This window comes from Eleutherodactylus coqui, chromosome 1 (assembly GCF_035609145.1).
Source record: "Eleutherodactylus coqui strain aEleCoq1 chromosome 1, aEleCoq1.hap1, whole genome shotgun sequence".
NCBI lineage: Eukaryota > Metazoa > Chordata > Amphibia > Anura > Eleutherodactylidae > Eleutherodactylus > Eleutherodactylus coqui.
The window spans coordinates 159,298,135-159,319,543 of record NC_089837.1 but is presented as its reverse complement, the minus strand read 5'-3'; the positions used below and the strand labels follow the sequence as shown (position 1 = coordinate 159,319,543).

General features: G+C 40.6%; 1 protein-coding gene and 1 long non-coding RNA gene across 6 annotated transcripts in view; one reads left to right on the top strand and one right to left on the bottom strand.

Moving 5' to 3' along the window:
- The window catches only part of LOC136627384 (uncharacterized), a 183,514-nt gene that overhangs the window by 1,715 nt on the left and 160,390 nt on the right, over positions 1–21,409 (top strand). The window lies entirely within an intron of this gene.
- Positions 1–21,409, bottom strand: part of TNK2 (tyrosine kinase non receptor 2) — a 186,343-nt gene that overhangs the window by 10,959 nt on the left and 153,975 nt on the right. For 4 of the 5 annotated variants that reach the window (XM_066602391.1, XM_066602383.1, XM_066602368.1 and 1 more), the window contains 3 exons: positions 18,753–18,844; positions 14,354–14,398; positions 9,515–10,950 (listed from right to left, as the gene is read on the bottom strand). In XM_066602391.1, the coding sequence (XP_066458488.1) occupies positions 9,515–10,950; positions 14,354–14,398; positions 18,753–18,844 (1,573 nt within the window). The remainder of the gene's footprint in view (positions 1–9,514; positions 10,951–14,353; positions 14,399–18,752; positions 18,845–21,409) is intronic. The other variant, XM_066602374.1, reaches the window with a different exon arrangement.

The following is a 21,409-nucleotide window of genomic DNA, read 5'->3' as shown; positions in this document are numbered from 1 at the left end:
AGCTGATAACTTCTCTTTATCCATGGTGAGGTCTTGGGCGCAATGATGTATATTAGAAAGGGTAGACTAGACTGCTCAAAGAGACAACTTGGCATACAGTTGGTTTTGATGAAGGCACTGCAAGACAGTCTTCAAATGCTTGAAGTGTGTGGTGATATTATTGAAGAAAATCAGGATGTCATCTACGTAGAATATAACTGATCAATAGAAGATCTCGAAACACAAATTGTCAGAGCAATAAATATGTATGCATTTTGTATCCATCTTCCATCTTGTATGCTTCAGCCTGTCATATATTATTATTGATATTTTCCTTCATGAAAACTTTGCAAATATTACGTCTAGTATAATCTTGCTTGTTCAGAACTTCCTGGACATTCCGGACTTTGAGACAAGACTACACAACTCTGGCACTATCAGCAGTGTACTGAATTAGAAGGCTATTTTACAGAATTCCTATGAGAAATAGTTTCACTTGGCCATTAGAGAAGTCCTGCCTGATAACTACGACGTCACTGTTCTTGTTTAGGTCTAATAACGAATGATAATAAATGAATAATAAATTATAATTATTACAAGTGAGGCGTGTTCTAGCCTAACTGCAAATGTCTTTGTAGATATATACTTCTGCTTGTTGATGGACTAAATGGATTACTTCCAATCACTTCCAATGTGTGCGTGATTTGTATGCTTCTTTGAGTTCAAATTTAAATAATAATTTGGATACTTAAAATTAGCAAATATTTAGTTCCACTAACAAAATCATTCACAAATTCCTGGAATACTGCTGTAGCACTACATAGGTCAAATGGCATCACCAAATACTCAGTGTCCATCTATAGTATTACAAGCCATTTTCCCATTCATCTCCCTTGTTAATCCTAATGAGGTTATAGGCTCTGTGTAGGTGCAACCTTGTGAAGATGGCAACGCCTTAAAGTCTATCAAATAGTTCAGAAATTAATGGCAGTGAATATTTATTCTTTATTGTAAACGTATTTGGACTTCCGTAACCAATGCATAGCCAAAGGGATCCATCTTTCTTTTTCACAAAGAAGAACCCCCACACCTGCTCGAGAAGACTACTTTCATATGGAGCCACACTTGAGATTTTCTTTAATGCAGTCCGTCATGGCCTGGGTCTCTGGCAAAGATAATGGGTATACTCGACCTCTAGGTGGTGAAGCACCAGCAAGTAAGTCAACGGTGGTGTCTCAGCCTCCATTTTACTAAACACATCTGCATGCATGGCATATTGAGGAGGGAGACCTTGGAAGTACAGAGGGAACTGGTGGTCTAAGGACAGGAGGTACAGCACGTAGACAGTGGGTATAGCAATAAGTATTTCAACATAAAATCTGCCCAGTGTGCCAGTCGATGATTGGAGAATGCTGACACTGCCAGCGAAGTCCCAACAACACTGAGATTATGGACTTGGCAAGATCAAGCAAGAAAGTTTTCTCTCTGCAAAACTGCAATCTGAAAGTTTATAGGAATAGTGGCAATGATAACTTCAGACAGGAGCTCCCCATCAACAGAAGTAATAGACATGCGCTTCTCCAAGGGTAATGCAAATATCCTGTACTTGGCCACCAAGGATTGTTAGATGACGTTTCCAGCAGCACAGAAGTCCAGGTAAGCCTTCGTGGAAAACTGTGAGTCTCCATATCACAGAGATACAGTAAGCAAAAACCTTGGAGAGGGCTCTCCTACTGACCCTAGGTGGCAGAGTTTTCCCTGGTTTCATCTACAGGATTCCAGAAAATGTCTAATGTCTTTCACCACAGTACATGCAAAAATTTTGCGTATTCCCCCCCTCAAATGGTCTTCTGCGGTAAGCTTGGCCCTCAAAACCTTCATGGCTTCTCCAGTGTTAAAATCAGGAAGAGCTTAAAGTGGCCTACAGAAACTATGAGCGAACTGCACCCTTTTCTTTTCTCAAGATGCCTCGAGTTAACATTCTCTGAAATTAGTAAATTCTGGAGGCCAGGAGGACGAGGCCCTCCAGAGACATGGGTAGTTCTTTGCCTGCCAATTCATCCTTAATTCTGCTACTGAGCTCCTTGTATGCCAATAGTCAGAATGCTGGCAGAGACGAAGAAGTGCAGAGGTGGCAGGAAAACAGTTTGGATTGTGGTCAGGAAGGTCTGAAGACTAAAAGTTGTTAAAGTATTGGGCTCCTATAATGGTGTAACCCAGGCCAGAGCTTTACAGGACAATCATTAGGAAAGTGAGCTGGCTTAAGTTAAAAATGTATCAGACATTGATTTAAAAATCCTCAGCAAGACATGTGGTCTCATGAAACCAGAGGCAACTGTGGTCCAATTGCTGGAGCAGATGGAGAAGACAGAACCGTAGTCTTGGCAGTCAGATGAGTACATAGCATTCAAACACGTTGCAATTGTCTGCAGGTTCTGGGAGACGTGATCCTGGAATGCATGGGTTGATGGAGCCTGGTGTTTGCAGCGCCAGCAGGATCCATGGCCTTAACAAACGGTCAGGCAGACGGATGTGGATCAGTGTTGCACACACCGATTTGGCCTTCAGCTATCTGAGTCGGAAGCATCCTGGGAATTTTTACGCTTGACCTCTTCAGGTGGGATTATGGCTTTGCCACAGGGTTCCCAAGCTGTTACACACAGATAGTCCTAGTAATGTGGCTGCTGACACTGCACTGGCCCGAGGCACTGGAAGTCTGAACAGAAGCTTAGTGGAGAAATAGGCTGGAGTCATGGCTGTTATGGCACAGGTCCAGGCTGAAAGGTAGAAGTTTTAAGAAACTGGATGGGAGTGTGCACGAGCTCTATGGGTAAAACTCAGGGAGAGCGCAGAGGAAGAAACAGCAGCACGGTGGTAACTCCTTGTGGCTACAGGTACAATTATGGCTATAGCAAATTTATATACTGTAGTTGGGAAAGATCATTAAAAAAAATTGCTGTCTGTCACTATCTTCTGATCACCATAACTTTATTTGTCTGTCAATGGGGTTTTGTGAAGACTTGTCTACTGCAAGACGGCCAATAGTTACCATTGGTACCATTTTGTGATAGATATTGTGAGGTACTGAGGGGCGTGATAGTGGATGGTCGTTACATCGCCCCTAGGTTTTGCTATTATGCCTAGTGGGGCTGTAGGAAGGTCATGTCCCACAGTTTGAGACATAAAAATCCAGGAGGGCAATGTAATCTCCAAGTAGTTGCTGGAGATCTTTTCTTTAAAAGTCTCTGGGCCTGGATTTTTGGAATGGATGACAGGTTGGTAGTGGGGCCATCCATCCCACTTCCTTCACTCCGGGTTATGTGCAAGGTCAATCAGCACAGGTGCTGAGGCTGGGCCAGGAAGAGGTGTGTATATAAATAGCAGTGTGCACTGACACAGAGAAAGACTGGATGGCTGCTGGACCCAGGCAGCCCGATATACCCGCTGGAAGTAAAAGCCCTACTGTGTGGTGCACCTGCTGAACATGACCTGTAAAGGCATTATTATCCTAATGCTGGACTGTTGTTTTCTTGCCTGAAGCTAAGGCTGGATGTTTTGATTTGCTGGACTGCAATAAACGCAGTTCACGCCTGTACTTGGACTTTAAATACTTGTCTCCGTCTCTGACTGCCGCAAACCCGCGCTCTACCGAGCTGTCTTCCCACTATATATATATATATATATATATATATATATATATATATATATATATATACACATATTACATTTTTCCTCACTTTTTATGAAAAAAATGTTTCTAGGAGGAGATGGGTTGGCCAAGAAAAACCCAAAACTGGTAATGCGTATTTTTTATGGCATATACTGTATGGGATAAGTTAGTTATTTCAATAGATTTGACTTTTACTGTTGCGGTGATACAACTTTTTGTTTTCATTTTGATTTATACAAATAGATGATTTTGTGATGGCATATTCCCTTTAGAGCCTTCTGTCAGGAGGATGTTCCAACATGATGGAAGGCCACAGTGTATACCACTGTATAAGCCATTTTAAAACCCACAAATATCTACCATACAGTTTTTAGGGAGACGGTTCTGTATAGGAAAGTCTAGTTAACTACGCCATCATAGAAGAATAGGTCTACAGACATGTATCGGCCCAAGAAGCTTTTAGAATCCGTCGGGTGAATGCGCCCCTATCGACAAACTTCACATATCTAACTGGAGCTATTCCAATACATGTACCAAACGGAGCAAAAATGTGTGAATATATCCTCAGGAAACCTGAGCTAAATGATTCCCTGAGAGAGTAATGAAAATAAAAACCTTGCATTAACATTTTATCAGTCTTTGAAACGGACACTTTCAGAAAACCACACAGCTCAATTCTTTGATGCAATATCTACTAATCATCATAGTAAATAGTATGTAAGGCCGAAAAAACACATATGTCCATCCATTTCAGCCAATTAACCCCCAATGTTGATCCGGAGGAAGGCAAAAAAGAACCCCAATGAGACAGAAGCCAATTTTCCCCATTTAAGGAAAGAATTCCTTCCTGACTCTAATTTGGCATTCGGAATAATTCCTGGATCACCGACCCTTCCGAAGGATGATTATGACATATAATATTGTATCGCTCGAGAAAAACGTCCAGGACCCTCGGGCACCCTTTTATTGGATTTTTCATCACCATCTAAACATTTTTCCTTTTTCTAGAGGTCCACACTTAGATCTTATCCTTATTTTGTGAAGCTCTTGCAGAGGATTATGTTGCTGTGTATGCAGTCTTTCTGCTATTTAATAAGGTTGCGAAAAAGGTAATTGATTTACGCTCGTGTGCGGGGAAAAAGCACTTTTCCATAGCATGTTATGTATGGGCAGCATTTGCTGCAGAACACGGAGGCGGACGCCCGCCCCGGATACTGCAAATATGACCGTGTGCAGCCAGCTTTTGGACTCTGTTCAGGGCTTACATCTCTCTGCTTGGTTCTGGAGGAGAGAAACAAAATAAAACAGATGTGATTCTTTCCTCGTTGATTTACCCCCTTAAGGATCAGGGAGTTTTGGTCCTAAAGGCCCAGACACTTTTTAGGGTTGTACTTATGTGGTGTTTTTACTGCCCTATTTTATTTTCTTCAGCCACCAAAATTATCTTTGCTGTGTTTTTTTCCGTGACATATAGGGCTATTTTTTATATTTCTTCCACAGCCTTTTTCCCGTTTTTTAGTTTTATTAGGGGTAAAATGTTAATTTTAAAATTTAGCATATTTACACTAAAGTAAAGTACAGGAATGGGTTCCTGATTTTGATATATAAGTATAGTCTCGGATTACAGGGCGTATATAGTGACGGTTTTGGTAGGTGTCGCGTCATTTTCTTTTTTATAAATTTGTTTTTATTTTATTCTGTAATCATTTTTTAATTGTTTTTCTAACTTTTTTCTTAACATCTATGTCCTTCATGATGTCATATAAGACCTCTGGCAGTCATTCACATTGTCTTTTTATTTCACATTATTCCACTGTATGTGGGGCATCTAAAAGAGCTGTAGTTACAGGGAAAAACTTGTTACTCACAAAGCTGAGCTGGGTCTCTGAAATGCTAGAGGGCACCCGGCAGTCACGTGATCTGCAGGCCGAATAGCGAAAGGAACACTTACACTTTTTCTCTTTACTACATAGCACTCATTGAGCGCTACGAAGCCTTGAAAGGAGAAGGCAGAAGCAGTTAGAAACTGCTTCTCCCTTCTCCTCCGGGTCCTGAGCTGTGACTAACACTGCAGAAGCCCTTGCTACACTGCAGAAGCTTTAATTCTGCATCATATTTTTATGATTGGCCAAAAATAAAGCCCACAAACAAAGCCAGTCTGGTTTTGAGAGTTTTGGGCAAGACATTCCCCCTCACCCCCTTGGTTTGCCTGCTGGCGGACTGACCGGGTAGCATAATCAACAAAACAATCTCTCCCAGTTTATATGTATGGCGGCAAGGATCCACATAGCATCCTATCCTTATTCTGAACTCCATCATAGCTGGAATCTCCAAAATGCTGATCTGTTAAAAGCTGTCTGCTATGAGGGATGATTTTATGGAGGGCTTCCTTAAGACTTGGAAACCATGGTCTGACTATTAAAATATACCAAATATGTCGCGGCTACTGTCCTCATAGGAGTAAATCTCCTGAAACACACCAGATAATGATACTAATAACATCCGATATACAAATGAGAATATTTGTCTTACAGATACAATAATTAGTGGAAACCTATTGTATTTTTCGCTTTATAAGATGCACTTTTCTTCCTCCCAAAGCGGGGGAAAAAGTTGCTGCGTCTTATAAAGCGAATGTGCTGAAATTCGTTTCATCAGCATCTGTTCGCGCAATCGTGAGTTTAAACGTGCGGTCGCGCTAACAAACTCGCGGTCGTGCAAACAAATGTGCAATCAGTTACCAGTTTACTCTCCTCCCCACTGCCACCTATACATGCCGCTGATTGGTCTTGAGCGCCGGCGGGATCTGCTGCTGCTTCCCCGTCTCCACCAATCAGTTTCTTCCCTTCATCCTGCTGAACGACCGCCGCTGTGACACGGCGCTCCGATGTTTCAGACCTCTGCTGCTCCTTCTGCTCCGTCGCCCGGCACTATCGCCTGCACTGTCGCTGGGTGAGTTCAAATTATTTTTTCCCTATTTTCCCCCTCTAAAACAGGGGTGCGTCTTACAAAGTGAAAAATATGGTATATGATATGTTTCATGTTTATTTGCTTAGTTGATTGTTTAACATTTAAAGTCTTAAGATTGTTTTTACTAAAGTCCCCCCTGTGAGGGGTATTCTTCAGCTCTTTATTATGTAAAGTTATATAAACATCAAATAAAACCTTTTGAAACTAAAGCCCAGGACCAAACGACATAAAGTCACTGTGCTTGGTCCTTAGGGGGTTAAAAAAACGAAGCAGGAAGCAAATGGAAAGGCTTCCGTTTACTTCCATTACGTTAGGTTTGCTTTTTATTGGATGGAAAAATAGTGCAGTCTGCAGCGTTATTTTTTGGTTGAAAAAAAAACAAAAAACCCCCAGAAACCTGACATAATGGAAGCAAATGGAAACCTGTTTGTTGCAACCCATTAAAAAGGATCTATTTTCTCCTGTTTCTCTTCTCTAAAAACGGAGCCGAGACAGAAACTCTGATTTGAGTCATAAAAATATAAAGCTGGTGTGAACTCACTCTAAAGGCCCACTTACACGCAACGATTATTACTCAAAATGTGCTCAAAAGCCATCGTTTGAGTGATAATGGTTGTGTGTTAATATGCTCCTATCTTTCACTCTTTGACTGAAGGATGACTTTTATGGTGCTCAGTTCTCCACAGGGAGCGCTGATTACATTGTATTCAGCTTGCAGCTCCACAGCAGAACAAAGGAGCTGAATGCAGAGAACAGACTACCTGCTGTTCTCTGCATACAGCTCTGGAGGCTTATTTACATGCAAATGAAGGTGATAAGCTACTAATGGACATTAGTGTAATTAGTAGTTTATGCAAAACAACCTTTTGAACAATTATCTTTGCATGTAAATGGGTCTTAACACACACAGCAAATACGAAAACATTTTAAAGGCCACTCAGGTAATTTTTTGTTCATTGATTATGTAACTAGCCCTCAGTATACATTGTCTTTTTTGGACAATAGGACACACCAAGGTTCAGACAATCGAAAATAGGGTAAATATATTTAAATACTAATTAAAACTTCTCTGTTGGGCTAAATAAGTGGAAGGTTTAGTTTCATGTGGACATAGATAGCCACAGTGACCCCAAGAGTAACCATGCCGCATTTCAGTGGCCCTATAGTAATCATGTCGCCTCTCAGTGTCCGCAATAATAATAGCGGCCCTCAATGGTCCCAGTAGTAATAATAGCCCCCAGTGGTAACAGTATTGCCAGTACCTCCAGTGGGGCAGAAACCCCACCAGGAGGTACTTTATCTTCTCTATGTAGCTTTGTGCACAACTGAGTACCTCTTACACTATGTTGCCAATAAACTGTTACGTGGATCTACCACAGCTCCTGTCACACAGTTGTAACAGAAGAGATCACAGCTCATCCTCCTGACTGTATAGTTATGGTCTGTAGTTTATTTAGGTGAATATAGACGGTAATGATAAACTGTTTCCCCATTAGGCAGAATTGGTATAGTCCCAGTTAGTGCTGTGCTGATGCATTATGGGATAGATGTGAAAGTGAAGCTGAAAAATCTCACCATCAAGATGGTGCCTAATAAGCATCAGACAGGAGGCTGAACTGCATGGAAGTAACTGCAATACAACAAGGAGACCTCAAGAGTGTGACAGGCAATCAGGTGGGGGAGTGGGAAGGATTAGAAAAAATGTGTTTTAGCCGTAAGGGCCTTTTAACACATTTCAATACATTTACCAACACTGACAAATCTTCTGATTCAGAAAACAAACAATCCTGTTGAAATAACATATCCAGGTCCATCCTAATTGCTTTCGGGGTTACTATTTCACAGAATTCATTTCACCTTTTATTTCCTCCTGACTTTATACCAGCCCCTAAAATATAGTGATATTACTAGAAAAAGTTAATTTTAGAAATGCTAGTTTTAGAGGAAACAGAAGGAATAAAGTAACAAGTGACTGTAGGTCACATATTCAGTTTTTTGTAGTTTGAAACCAAAGAGGCACATAGGCATGCACTAAAACTGTCGAAATATAATGGTAAAATATGGTAGACTAGCAAATTTGCTTAATTTTTATTTTAGATATATTGGAGCAACTGTCCGCTTAAGGATCTAGCTAATTTGATAGGTATGGCCTCATATGGGTCTATAAAACCTGCATCCCATGTTTCAGAGTTTTCGAAACAGGGAACATTTTTCTCAGGGGATTGCTCAGCTTAGGTAGACATTTGACGTTATGTTATAGCAGATAATCACATCAATTAATAAACTACAGTATTCTACCAGAATGTCCTGGGCACAGTTTACCTGTCCCTTATCTGTGTGATGTAACAACCCGTTCTATGACCGTTTTCTCAGAGAGCATTAGGCTAGATACACTCAGGAAATTTTTGGTAACTTATTTTTTTGGGCAAACACAGGAATGAATACAAATGAGAGGAAAAGAATAAGTTCATCCTTTATACTCCTCTCTTTTGTATGCACTACCGGCCGTGGCTAAAAAAAAACCTGCATTGTAACCGTATTCGGTGCAGTTCGGGCACCAGAGAAAAACAGAGAATTGGCTTTGCGGCACTGTAAACTATTTTTTGTGTAACCATAAATTGTGTTTTCTTACTTTATGTAACCAATTTTCACTAATAAAAGGCGCATTTTATTTGGTAGTTATGCTTAAAGGGGATCTACGGGTCATACATTCTAAACCCTCAAATATTTTTTTGTATCAAAAAAGTTTTCTGTTTAGTTCAACAAAAATTAAGGCAATGGAGATACCAGAAGCTTGGCATTTACACAATAAGATGCTAACTTACACAGTCAGATGTCTGAATACAATTTCCAAGCCTACATATTACTAGTGGTAGGTAGTTAGAAGAAACTCACCAGTCGGATTTTTTCTGAGGGCCTGAAATTATCTGGGCCGTCGTAAACAATTTTCTGCAAACTACAAGAGGTCTTCACAGTACTCTTGGATGAACAGTTGCTATTGTTGGATGAAAAGTTTGCTTTACTGTCCGTTTGCTGCATCATTGGCCTTACAGTAGCTGTAGTGATGCTTTTGCTCACTGAAATCTCCTCTGGACTCCGGGCTTCTTTGAAAAATTTCTCATATTTGTCCAAGTATGATGGTCTCTCAGGTAGAAGATAGTAATGAGTATTGCTAACCTTCTTACCATCTTTTACAATAGGCAAGATGCAAGGACCTTTGGAAATATCTTTACCCTGTGCTTGAATAACCTTGGGGGTGGCATACTTGGGGTCTGAGGCAAAGCTTTGCGTAGTGGGCATAGGTTTTCCTGGAGAAGTAGAAAGCCCAATACACAAAGGAGAACAGAGGTTGGATCTCTGCTGTGGTGAGCCCACATGATGAGGCATAGGGCTAGGAGTCCTAGATGTAGGCTGAGACAGTGGGTCCCGTGGCGGCAGTAAAGGAGCACGTCCCACATCCTCTACCCCAAAAGCCGGAGACAGTTCTCCAGACCAACGTTCATGCTCATTGCGTCTAACTGGTCTGGGGGGTATGGGAATGCGTGGTGGTATTTGTGGTTTGTCCTCTGACAAAGTCACACTAATATTTGCAACAGATGAGCTTGGACTTGGAGTTGATGCGAGTGAAGAGGAAAGAGGAACATTGAGCTTCTTCATGCATTCTTGCTGTAGTTCCTCAAAGAGTTCAGATGTTTGAGAATAGGTGGGCGTTTTTATATCCTTTGGAGGCAGAAACAGATTGTCCTCTATTTTGATCCTAACTTGGCCTTTCTCATTTTCCTGTAAATAACCATAGTTGCTTTCTCCTTTGTCTCTAGCCTTCTGAAGTAGGTTCATTGTTACTTTTTCTCTGTTAGCCAGAACATCAGGACTATTGATAGAGTAGACTTCAAAATCATCTTCATCTTGAGCTACCTCATCATAAGCCGGAGGAGCTGGAAGAGGTTTTGTATCCCAATCTACCACGGGTGTTGGATGAAGAGGCCGAGGAAGCGAGCGAGAGGGACTCTGGGGTGGAGTTTTATCAAGCAATGAAAAAGCATCCATAGCTAATTTAGCTAAAGAAGGAGCACTCTTTTCAACTACAGGAGAAAGAAAGCCTGGGCTTAGAGGACTAGTATCTTCTCCAAAGTCTATCAAGGCCACGTCTCCTGAGGAAAAGCTGCAACTTTTAATTCCAAGCAGATGCCGATCAGTCACTTTAGTGCCAGCTACCCTTGCAGAAGGTTTAACCAATTTCAGTCCTTTGGTTGTGGTCTTCTTGAGGGAGAGCTTCTTGATCCCAGATGAGAGAGAGTCGTCCTCACCGTTGACAGGATTATAAGTTGGTTCTGTGATTTTAGATAAATGAATACAAAATTTACTTCTGGGGCACTTCACATGTATGTATATTTAGACACACGCAAACTAACAATTATTTCATTCAGATACATCATCCACACTAAGTTTTCCTAGCATATTTTACAACATTTTATTTTTAGTTGCCATTCAAGTGAAAATTTGGTAATCTAGCCAAAACATTTAGCATTTGTTTACGGGGCTCTCCACCAATCACTAGAACCCTATACGCAAGTCCCCATCTTCCTGTGTTGTTACTCTATTCAAAAACTATGAGAGGAACTGAGACAGCAAAGTGTAGTACAGCAGACCCCACCAATCTAATACTCATCACTTATCCAGTGGATAAGCAATACATGTTTTTGGCTACAATACCTCTCTAACGCACAATATACACAAGCAAATTTGAATTGTGGGGCACCCACGCGGACGATCCGCAATTCGAGCCGCCCATAGAGAGACATGGGCGTCCGCAGTTTAATTAAAGGATGTGTATTTGTTTTGTGGACCTTCTGGTCCAGAAAACAAATCGCAGCATGCTCCATTTTGCTGCAGTTCTCACAAGGATGACTTTCATTGAAGTCAATGGAAGCCATCCGATCCGCGATTGTCTGCAATTGAATTGCGGACAGGCCGCGGATTGCGCAGGAAAGCAGGAGTTTACAAAAAGCCTGCCAGTGCTTCTGCACACATCCGCAGCAAAGACACGGCCGTGGACAGGGACGGATTCGGCTGCGGGCTCCCACATGCAGAATCCGACCCGCCCGTGGACATGAGGCCTAAGAGCCTTCAGTTAAATGGGCACCCTATATATGCACAACTCAGAAACTGTGGTGATGGCATATAGAATAGGTTCAAAGCATTTCACACATAGTTTAGTCATCTAAAAACATTTAAAAAGGAATGCCCTACTCTACCAGAGAAAACAAATCTTGATAGTCTTATTGCCTAGCTATTCATAGTTTAATTGCAATTCAGAATTTGTTAGTATATTTAATATACTGTAAATTTTACAGCACCTCAATATTTTGTAAAAGCGTTCTTTAGCTAGCAACTTAGCTGAGAGCTACATCAAAATTACAAATAGTAAGTCAGTAGTAGTTTTATAGACCTTAAACAGGCAATGCACTTAAACCAACTTTGCATAAATCACTATGTGTGAATGTAGTAAACGTAATTTATCTTATTAGAGAAAAATGTCTTTCTTCAGTTATGAGCAACTTCTCCTTCCCTCTCATTGAAATCAACAAGAGCTGTACCTGCAGTTACAAGCGCCGGCCACTACACAGAGGTCAGAGCAGAGACTCTGTGTATTTGCGGTGCTGACAGCATGTGCCCACTCAGCTGATCTCGAGCGACAGACCCCAGCCGATCAACTATTGATGACCTATCCTAAGGATAGGTTATTAATAGTATTCTACCTGGAAAACCCCTTTAATATCAGCTAATCTCCACCCATTAGATCAGGGAGAACTTTCATTTATAAATGGAACATACAGAGGTGGCAACTGGTGAAAAATGCCATATACAAGTCATGTAATGACCAAATGTAAGACTACTTCTCAAGTCCACACATGACAGCTTATTCTAAAAAGTCACCTGAAACAACAGGTACGCTTTCAATATTTTTTGAGGATTAGTTACATACTTATTGTTTTTGAATAATAACAGCAGCCAAGAATTTTAATTTGCCTGTTCACTCAGAGGTTACAAGGTGTCAGTGACACCTGTAGGGGCATTTTAACACCCTGAAATCAGGTTCAATCCGCTCTAACTGGCCTAACTGCATGGATACAAAAATAAGACATGGAATCATTTGAGCACACACATGTAGCGATTATACTGTACATTCTGAAATACTTACCTTAATGGATACATATGCTTTAAAAGCACTGTAAGGTTAAGTTCACACAGGGGTTTTTGTATTTCAAAACACATAAAAATGCTTTTCTGGAGTTTTTTTCATGCATTTTAGTGACATTTTAAAAATTATATTGAAAGCTCTATGAACAAACAACACCAAAAAAAAAACACTACAACATTATCATGCTCCCTAAAACACGATAAATGTGCCAATACACTATGACCGTAGTATATTAGGGCACTTGCCAGTTTTCTGGAGCTAAAAAATCGCACATTTTGGTACAATCTTTTTTGTGTGAAAAATGTTAACTTTTTCAGTTATTAATCACACGCTCACCACTTTTCAAAAAAAAAAAAAAAGTGCTGGATTAGTGAGAAGCCACGCCGTGTATATCAAGATAGGTGTAGGAAGCGCCTGTTTTGATACATCAGAGCCATAAACATCTGGTCTGAGCATTTCAGCTTGGGTGCAATGCTGAAGAAAAACACAGCTAGAAACTTTGTTCGAAATTGGCCTAGGGCTACCTGTCCACGGGCGTTGCGGTATCCCGACGCCCGGGAGCAGGAACCGGCAGACGGATCTCCGCGGTCAGCCTATCTGATAGATATGCATGCTGCGATTTGCGGGCCGCGAGCGGAGAATCGCTATGATTCTCCGCTCGTGGACAGGGGGGCTGCACTTTCCATAGCAATGCTATGGAAAGCGTGCATTGTGTTTCCCGTGGCCGGATTATCGCTGCGGGGAACGCAATCCGAAAACGCCCGTGGACAGGCAGCCTAATACATTCAATCATATCGCTTAACATGCAGTTCAATTTACCATTCCACATTCAACAAACAAGATTACAAAATATTCATACAATCACAAACTATTCTAGAGATGGACGTGTACTGGAGTTGTGTGGCCTGTATTTTAGTATTACATATCCCATCATAGTTTCATAAATCATTTGGACTAAATTCAGTTACAAAATAAAAATTCTTTAAAATTTGTAATATTAAGAGCACAATGTAGTTAAGGGCTCAGTCACACGGGCGTATCGGCACCCGTACACAGGCGCCAATGCGCCTGTGTGACTGAGCCCTCACTGCAGGAAGAAGACGGCCGTACCTCAAGACGGACGTCTCTCTGCAGCGCTGAAGACAGAACACATGACCGGCAATGAAGCCGGTCACATGTTCTTTCTCCCGGCGCTGCAGAGAGACGTCCGTCTTCAGGTACGGCCGTCTTCTTCCTGCAGTAACACGGGTGCCGATGCGACTGTGTGACTGAGCACTAATTGCGTGGATGGCTACAGAGAGAATAAAAATAGAAAACTCCACTTTTAATCTCTTAACTGCACATTAAAAAGTCTTTAAAATTCTTTAGCATTTAATGATAGGAGTATAAAAGGTTAACGTGATATCAAATCACTAATTCCACTGCACACATGTTAGGGCAACATCAGCAGCGAGTACCTTGAGAGAGAGACAGTACAAGAGTACAGAGAGGACAGGAGCAAGGAGCACTGAAAAGGGAAGGATGAAACTTACTCTTAACCAGGGAGGCAGGTTGAGGAGGGCGAGGTGGAGGTTCCCCTGAGAGAAGAAAGGCCATGAAGCATTGAAAAAAAAAAAGCGAGGAACTGATTCAGTGACTTATTTAGATGAGATATAAACATGCAAATTAAAATTATTTCTGAAAGCAGGTGGTTATACATATTAAAACAAAAAATGTTAATTATGGGAAAGGAAAGTAACAGCAAGCAGAAATTAGGCATATAAAAGCAGGGGATATGATGTTAATTTTCGATCTTCCTTCACTCATCCAATTTTAATGTGTTTATTGCGTTTTAAGAATAACAGTGTCAAATAGAGGCAGTACATTTTCTTTTCTTAAAGGGTACCTAAGTTTTCACAAATTTTTCCAAAACAGCCCAGCTCTTTATAAGCCACTGCTTTGCTGCTGTTTGCACCCAGTTTGAACTTTATCAAATCATGTTTTTCATGTAGATTTTCCTATTTTTTGCTGCCCTGCAGTTTGCAATCCACTTACAGGTGTGAAGAAGAATCCTAAGCCAGCCATTTTTTCCCCTGTATTGCACTGGAACTTCCTCTTTAACGCTTTCCATGCTGCCCTGTATAAACCTGCTCCAATCCGCTGCAAAGCAGCATCTGAATGCCCAGCCCTCCGCTCCATGTAGTAGGAGAAGAGTCAGACATTCAGCAAAGTAACAGGCGAAATGTATTATACACACAGTCCCCTATTAATGGCCCAATGTCTCAGAGTCTGCTCTCCTATCTGTCAACAAATCTGTGACGATGTAACAGCAAGCAGATCCGTGCTCAGGCTTCTCTCACCAGGTGCTTTTTACCACGATTAACACCACGTCCCACATGCTGCGTTAATCGTAGTATAACGCTCCCATTGAAATCAATAGGGCTCGCAGACACGCGCTCGATCGCGGCTGGAAGGCGCTTTCCAGTAACCCGATTTTCGAGTGGAGTCTGCTCTATATTTATCCGTTTAGCACACCTCATCACCCATCACAACAATGGGGTGCACTAAAAGCAAAAGTAAAATCGCGGCAAAGTGCCATGTTTGAAATCGCGGCGCTCTTCTGTGTTCATATGTGATTGCGGCCTAAAATCTGCTCCATCTGTACTTTTTTGTTTTTATTCTCAGACAATATCTGTAAATTTTTACTGTCATTTACCACATAGGCCTCCCTCACACAAACGTTTTTTTTCCATCGTTTAGCGCTGCGCTTTAAGCACAGCGCTAAACGCTGTCAGAAGCTCCCATTATCTTCCATGGAGCCTCTCACACAGCCTCAGCTGCTCAATCTTGCCACAATTTTTGAGCGGAGTCTGCCATATTTAGGCATTTAGCGCATTTCATCAGCCGAAAACTAAAGTGAAAAGCTGCAAAGTGCTGCAATTTAAATTGCGGCGCTTTCAGCAGTGCATGTGTGAGGGAGGCCTTACTCATAGCAAGTACACAGTTATTCAAAAAGAAGGAGCAGATTTGGAGATTTAATTACAAACTACAAAAGACGGGTAAACAATCCACACATGACTGAAAAGAGGAAGGTTCAAGGTTTTTATGACATATCAATAAGTTCAATTTTTGGCCAAGTCACAGCGATGTTTCTTGTCATTTACAGCTTACAACAAACTGTCGACACCATAGAAGAAATTGTTTTGTATGCTTGAGTTTACCAAGTTTGAGTCCATTGTCAATTTTGAATTCCGGCATTGATTCCAAAAACAGCTGCCTCATCACAAGCAAATTTACAAGTGATACAGAAAACTTTGTTACATACATGCACCTCAGGTACCACTGTAAACGAGAAACCCAGCGCTGCAATGTGGCAGAAAATGGAACTGGTATGTCATAACAAACTTTGAACCTTCCTCTTTTCAGTGGTGTGCAGACTGTGTCCCCGTCTTTTGTAGTTTGTAATTAAATCTCCAAATCTGCTCCTCCTTTTTGAATAACCCTGTAGATATCTTGAAACTCAAAATATAATGAAAAGTTACAGAACTTTTCAGTCCACAATGATTTCTACAATAAACATTGATGGCATACCGTTTGGCTATATAATGGGGGAGGGCGGGGGGGTCATCATTGGGTGCCAAGAACAAGGATCTGCAGAGCCTTTAAAACAGTTCTACTGCATCGGGTCTAGTTTTTGAAAAATGTCAAAGGGACTGTTACTCTTTGTTGAATTTCAGCTGGACGGCCCTTTATTTATATGAAACTGCAAACTCATTTAGTAATATATTTATTTGCCAGCATATAAACTTCAACTTACTGGACCTACACTTGCATCCAGTCTGCTGTCTTGTGCCTAAGGCAACAATTCCTGACTACCATTATACGGCTGGTATACTATGCAGAGCTAAATCACTATTTTCCTATATCAATATTATTACTTTAAAAGCAGTTGTATCCACATGTGGATTCTGTGGATGAGGATTTGGATCAATAAAAACAGAGGAATACAAAGTGATAGCCTGCGGAAGGAAAGGATTCCAATAGAGCACAAAACAACTAAAAGGGCAAAAGCCTGCTAGTGACCCAGCCTTGTGCTAACGGGCGATTAAAGCAAAGAATTCATCTATATCATATTAAAAAATTAATAGATTCAGAGAAATGTTATAAACTGACATACCTCTTGCAAACGGACAGCGCCATTTCAACAGTGATGCAGGAGCTAAATAGCGTATCAGTAACAATATGATAGTAAGATGAGCGGTGTCCAGACACCTAATATCCAATTTCTACTGTGATAAGGGACACTGACTAAAAGGTATATGGGCTCAGAATCCCTCCAACATGTTTCCCTGTCTAGCAGCATCCTCAGTTGCATGGGACAACAGCAGGAGTAATGGCATATGCTTGTATAAACCCACTATTTATAGGTTTTGTCCGCATCATCACAGTGTTGTTGGTGCTAGAGATATACATCATCACAGCAGTGTTGCTGATCATGTGATTGGATCCATGATGACATCATCATACCGAGAGACTTCCAGTATTACCGATCACATGATCGGGTCCACCAACTGACATCATCATATTGCTGCTGGTGCTGAATATAAGCATTATCAATGCTCACCATAGACAACAGTGTTGCTGATTACGAGCCTGAAGAAATCGTTCTCTTGATACAGATTTTGTTTAAGAGGGTAGTAATCGCTGAATAAAATTAAAAGAAATGGGTTATCCGCGGAAGGCTTTCATAGGACCTCAAATACACAAAGGAGTGCTCTAACACTATCTACTAATTTGAGTGTTGACAACACTAGGGATACTGTCTCCTGCATTGGCAATTCGATGTCTGTGCCAAAGGCATTTGAAAAATGATGCCTTAACACTGGCCAGTTTTGTTCACTGAGGTAAACTTGAAAAATACCCTCCCAGAACGTCAGCTTATCACATATCGAATGGGCCATGATCTTCAATATTTACTGATACACAGCCATATAAATAAGGCAAGATCTGTAACTCCATACTGATAAATGAATAGCCATAGGTTCTCATAGGTGTGGTCATGGTAAAGTGTATAACTACATGCTCATTCTGAAAGAATTTATACATCATGTAGATTAAAAAGTAGAGCATTAGGCAGTTTATTAAACTTATATCCTCATATCACCTAAACAAATAGTTGGTTTTAATAGCCTGTTAATAGAAGGCTGCGTTACCAATGGCACCTTTTGCCCCTTCAGTTGCTTTGTGCACATTATGGATTCAACTTATGTAGCTATGATACTGAACTGGCAGAACAAACAGCAGAACGTGTCGAAGAGCATCAGTAAATAAAGCCCCTTTTACATGGGACGACGATTGTGCAAATCGCTTGTTTGATCTTTCATGCTGACCATAAAATCATCGCTGGTCATCATCTGCCACCGCATTGTTCAATTTAAATAGGCAGTTGTTCATCTATGAACCACGGTCTGCTTACTGTGAATGGAACGATCTACGGCCCGATATGCCTCTATTCACTGAGCGATGATTGCCCTTGTGTAAAAGCACAGGAGCGATCAATGCTGGGATAGCAAAAAATCGTAGCAATGTTAGCTATGGCAGACACAGTTCTTTTCTTTATGCCACCCCAAGGTTGGCACACTCTACACATGTATTTTCCACAAAAAATATTGTTAACAGATTTGTTGCATTTTATGACTTCTCTTAAATACACCCCTTTTTCTAGACACTTTTTTTTAAATACTCGCGAGTGGCTTAAAAAATGATTCAAAAACACATAATCAACTTTATGTACATGTACTCCAATTTTGGGCACAATTTCGACCAATTCTGCTTAATAAACATATTCCATTTTGCCTGTAAGTTGAATAACCTGACAATGAAGAAAGCATTAAATAAATAGTAGCTTCTTATTAATGCAATAATGAGAATAATGTGAAATAAAATACTCACTTTTTGCCCTCCCAGGAAGTTGAGTTGGTTTAGGGGTTCCTTGATCCAACCCTAAAATATCAGGTGGATCCATGGGATTTCCCAAGTACAGCCTGCAGGGAGAGGCAGATGATATAAAGTATTTGTATAAAAGAACTTATGCAACTTATTCAAATCAAATCGATATAATAATGTTATGTTTTGAAGACTTAATAAAAGGAAATAGTCTAAATGCTACGTAAAAAACAACCACTTTCTGACAAAATTACCAGAGAAGTTTGACAATATTTTGCTACAATGTTGCGATGTATAAATAGCAATCACTGAATAAAACTACTATACTAAGTTATAACCAGTAGAATAATATTAATCGCTGCTTTAGTGTAAAACCACAGTCTATTCGAAAATTGAAAGCTTTACTTAGTTCCTAGAACTGGACATTATGCTTTGTCTCCAGCAGGAGGCGCTGCAGGGAAGAAAACCATAACTATTACAGCTGATATACATGAATTTCACACTAAAAAACCCGGTGAAATGAGCTTGGTCCAAATAACATTTTTTAAGAAAAGTAATGTGCATCTCTGATTAATTTCAATGCTTCCCTTTAATATTTTATTTGTACTTTGAAATATCTGAAGAAATAAATCTTGCAAGTTGTTGGTTCCCAAGAAGATCCTATATATCAAAATGTGGAATACTTAAATCATCATTTGACATTTTGGGTGGTGGATTGTGTTCAATGTTCTAAATTTGTAGCCAAATTACATAGTAATCCTAGTGTCAGCACAGAAGAGATTTGTGTTAAATAAACACATTTTAAAGTCACAAGCCAGTAGTTTTGTATAAAGGGAACAATTCAGAGTATAGCCTTATAGCAATCTGCTATTAAAATAATTCAATTATTAAATAGATATTCCCCACTCAGCGAGCCATGGCTGAGGTGAGAAGAAACTTCTCTATGCTACGGCCATCACTGACCTCGATTATAGAAATAACTGAACTGGCTAATTCTATGCTGTTTTTATAACTTCCATAAAAGTGAAATGGAGTTATGTAAACAGCATGGCACAGTAAGCTGTGCTGGTTCTGTAGCGGACACAGCAGAGGAACTTGCTGTGCTACCCTGCTAGGGTACGTTCCATGCCACTGGCATGGCATGCAGATCCGTGGCACAAAGGAGCAGATTTTGACAAACTTTTCCAGGCGGAATTTGCCATCGAAAATTCTGCAGCGAATTCCACCATGTGAACATACCCTTAATATAAGCCTTATTCACTTCTCTGGAAGCTACATTACCAGCCTAAAACAGCCAATTTGGCTCTTTCTGTACTCCAAGCCACTGATGGTTGCAGCATACAGACTGGTATTCTCATCTAAGCTATGACTGGTTGAGATGGGAATACCCCTTTAAAGACAAATGAGTGGCTTTACATCCTTGTCAGAGAACAATACACAATAGGCCTCAAGTACATGACTATTTAACCCCTTTACGGCGCTTGGTCCTGGGGTTTAATCCCACCTGATAGCAGAAATACCATGCGGGATTAAAGACCCTACTTCTGCAAACAAGCAGGAGCAGGTCGGGGTCTCAGCTGTTAGTCAGCAACCAGGGGAGAAAGGCAAAGCTGTTTTTAACCACCTCTGTCTTCTCCTTTACCAGGTACATTGCGCTCAATGAGTGCTATGCACTAAGAAGTGAAAGTAGAAGTGTTTCTTCCACACCGCAACCCAGTGATCACCGGGTGTCCCCTGTTACTGCAGAGTTACAGGGTCCTAGCAGACCCTGATTATCTTTGTCAATAACTATTGTCACTACAGGGGATGTTTCCCCCTGTAACCGGGGCTCCTATGGATGCCTCAGCTACAGTGGAAAAGTGTGTAATAAGAAAAAAAAGGCAATGTGAATGTCCCCCAGAGGTCTTATATGACGTTATGGGGGTCATAGATGGTAAAAAAAAAAATGTAACAAAAATAAGTAAGAAAAAATTACAGAATAAGAAAAAAATATATGCATAAAGTAAATGACCCAAAGCAGACACCAACCAAAACAGTCGCCGTATGTGGCCAGTAATCCGAAACCATACATATTATATATCTGAACCAAAATGAGGAACCCGTTCCCATACTTTGTTTTTTTTAAAGTAGTATATTTACGCTAAAATAACTATAAATGTTAAAATAATTTTTTTGTTTTTTACCTCTAATAAAATAAAAAACAGAAAAAAGTCAGTGAAAAAGATATTAAAAAAATAGCTCTATATGTCACGGGGGAAAAAAACGCAGCAAAAATAATTTTGGTAACTGAAGGGAAAAAAAATAGGGTAGTAAAACAACCACATGGGTAAAATCCCTAAAAAGTCCCTAAGGTACAAAACAACCTGGTCCTTAAGGGGTTAATGGTCCGTGGGGTATAAATCTGTAATACAGCATCTATAGAATTGTATAGCCCCATACTGTACTCCTCTATGCCATCAATTTTACATGGAGGCAGACAGAGGTTTATTTATCAAATATTCAGTGCTATTACCATAGCATGCTATGGTAATATTGACTTACAAGGAAGCGGACTTCCAAGAGGTGGCGCTGTAAAGGCACTTTACCATCTCCCATCTGCAAACTAAACCTGCCAGAGGAGCATGAATGGCCTTATAAGTCTCCACACACCTCCTAGATGCTCT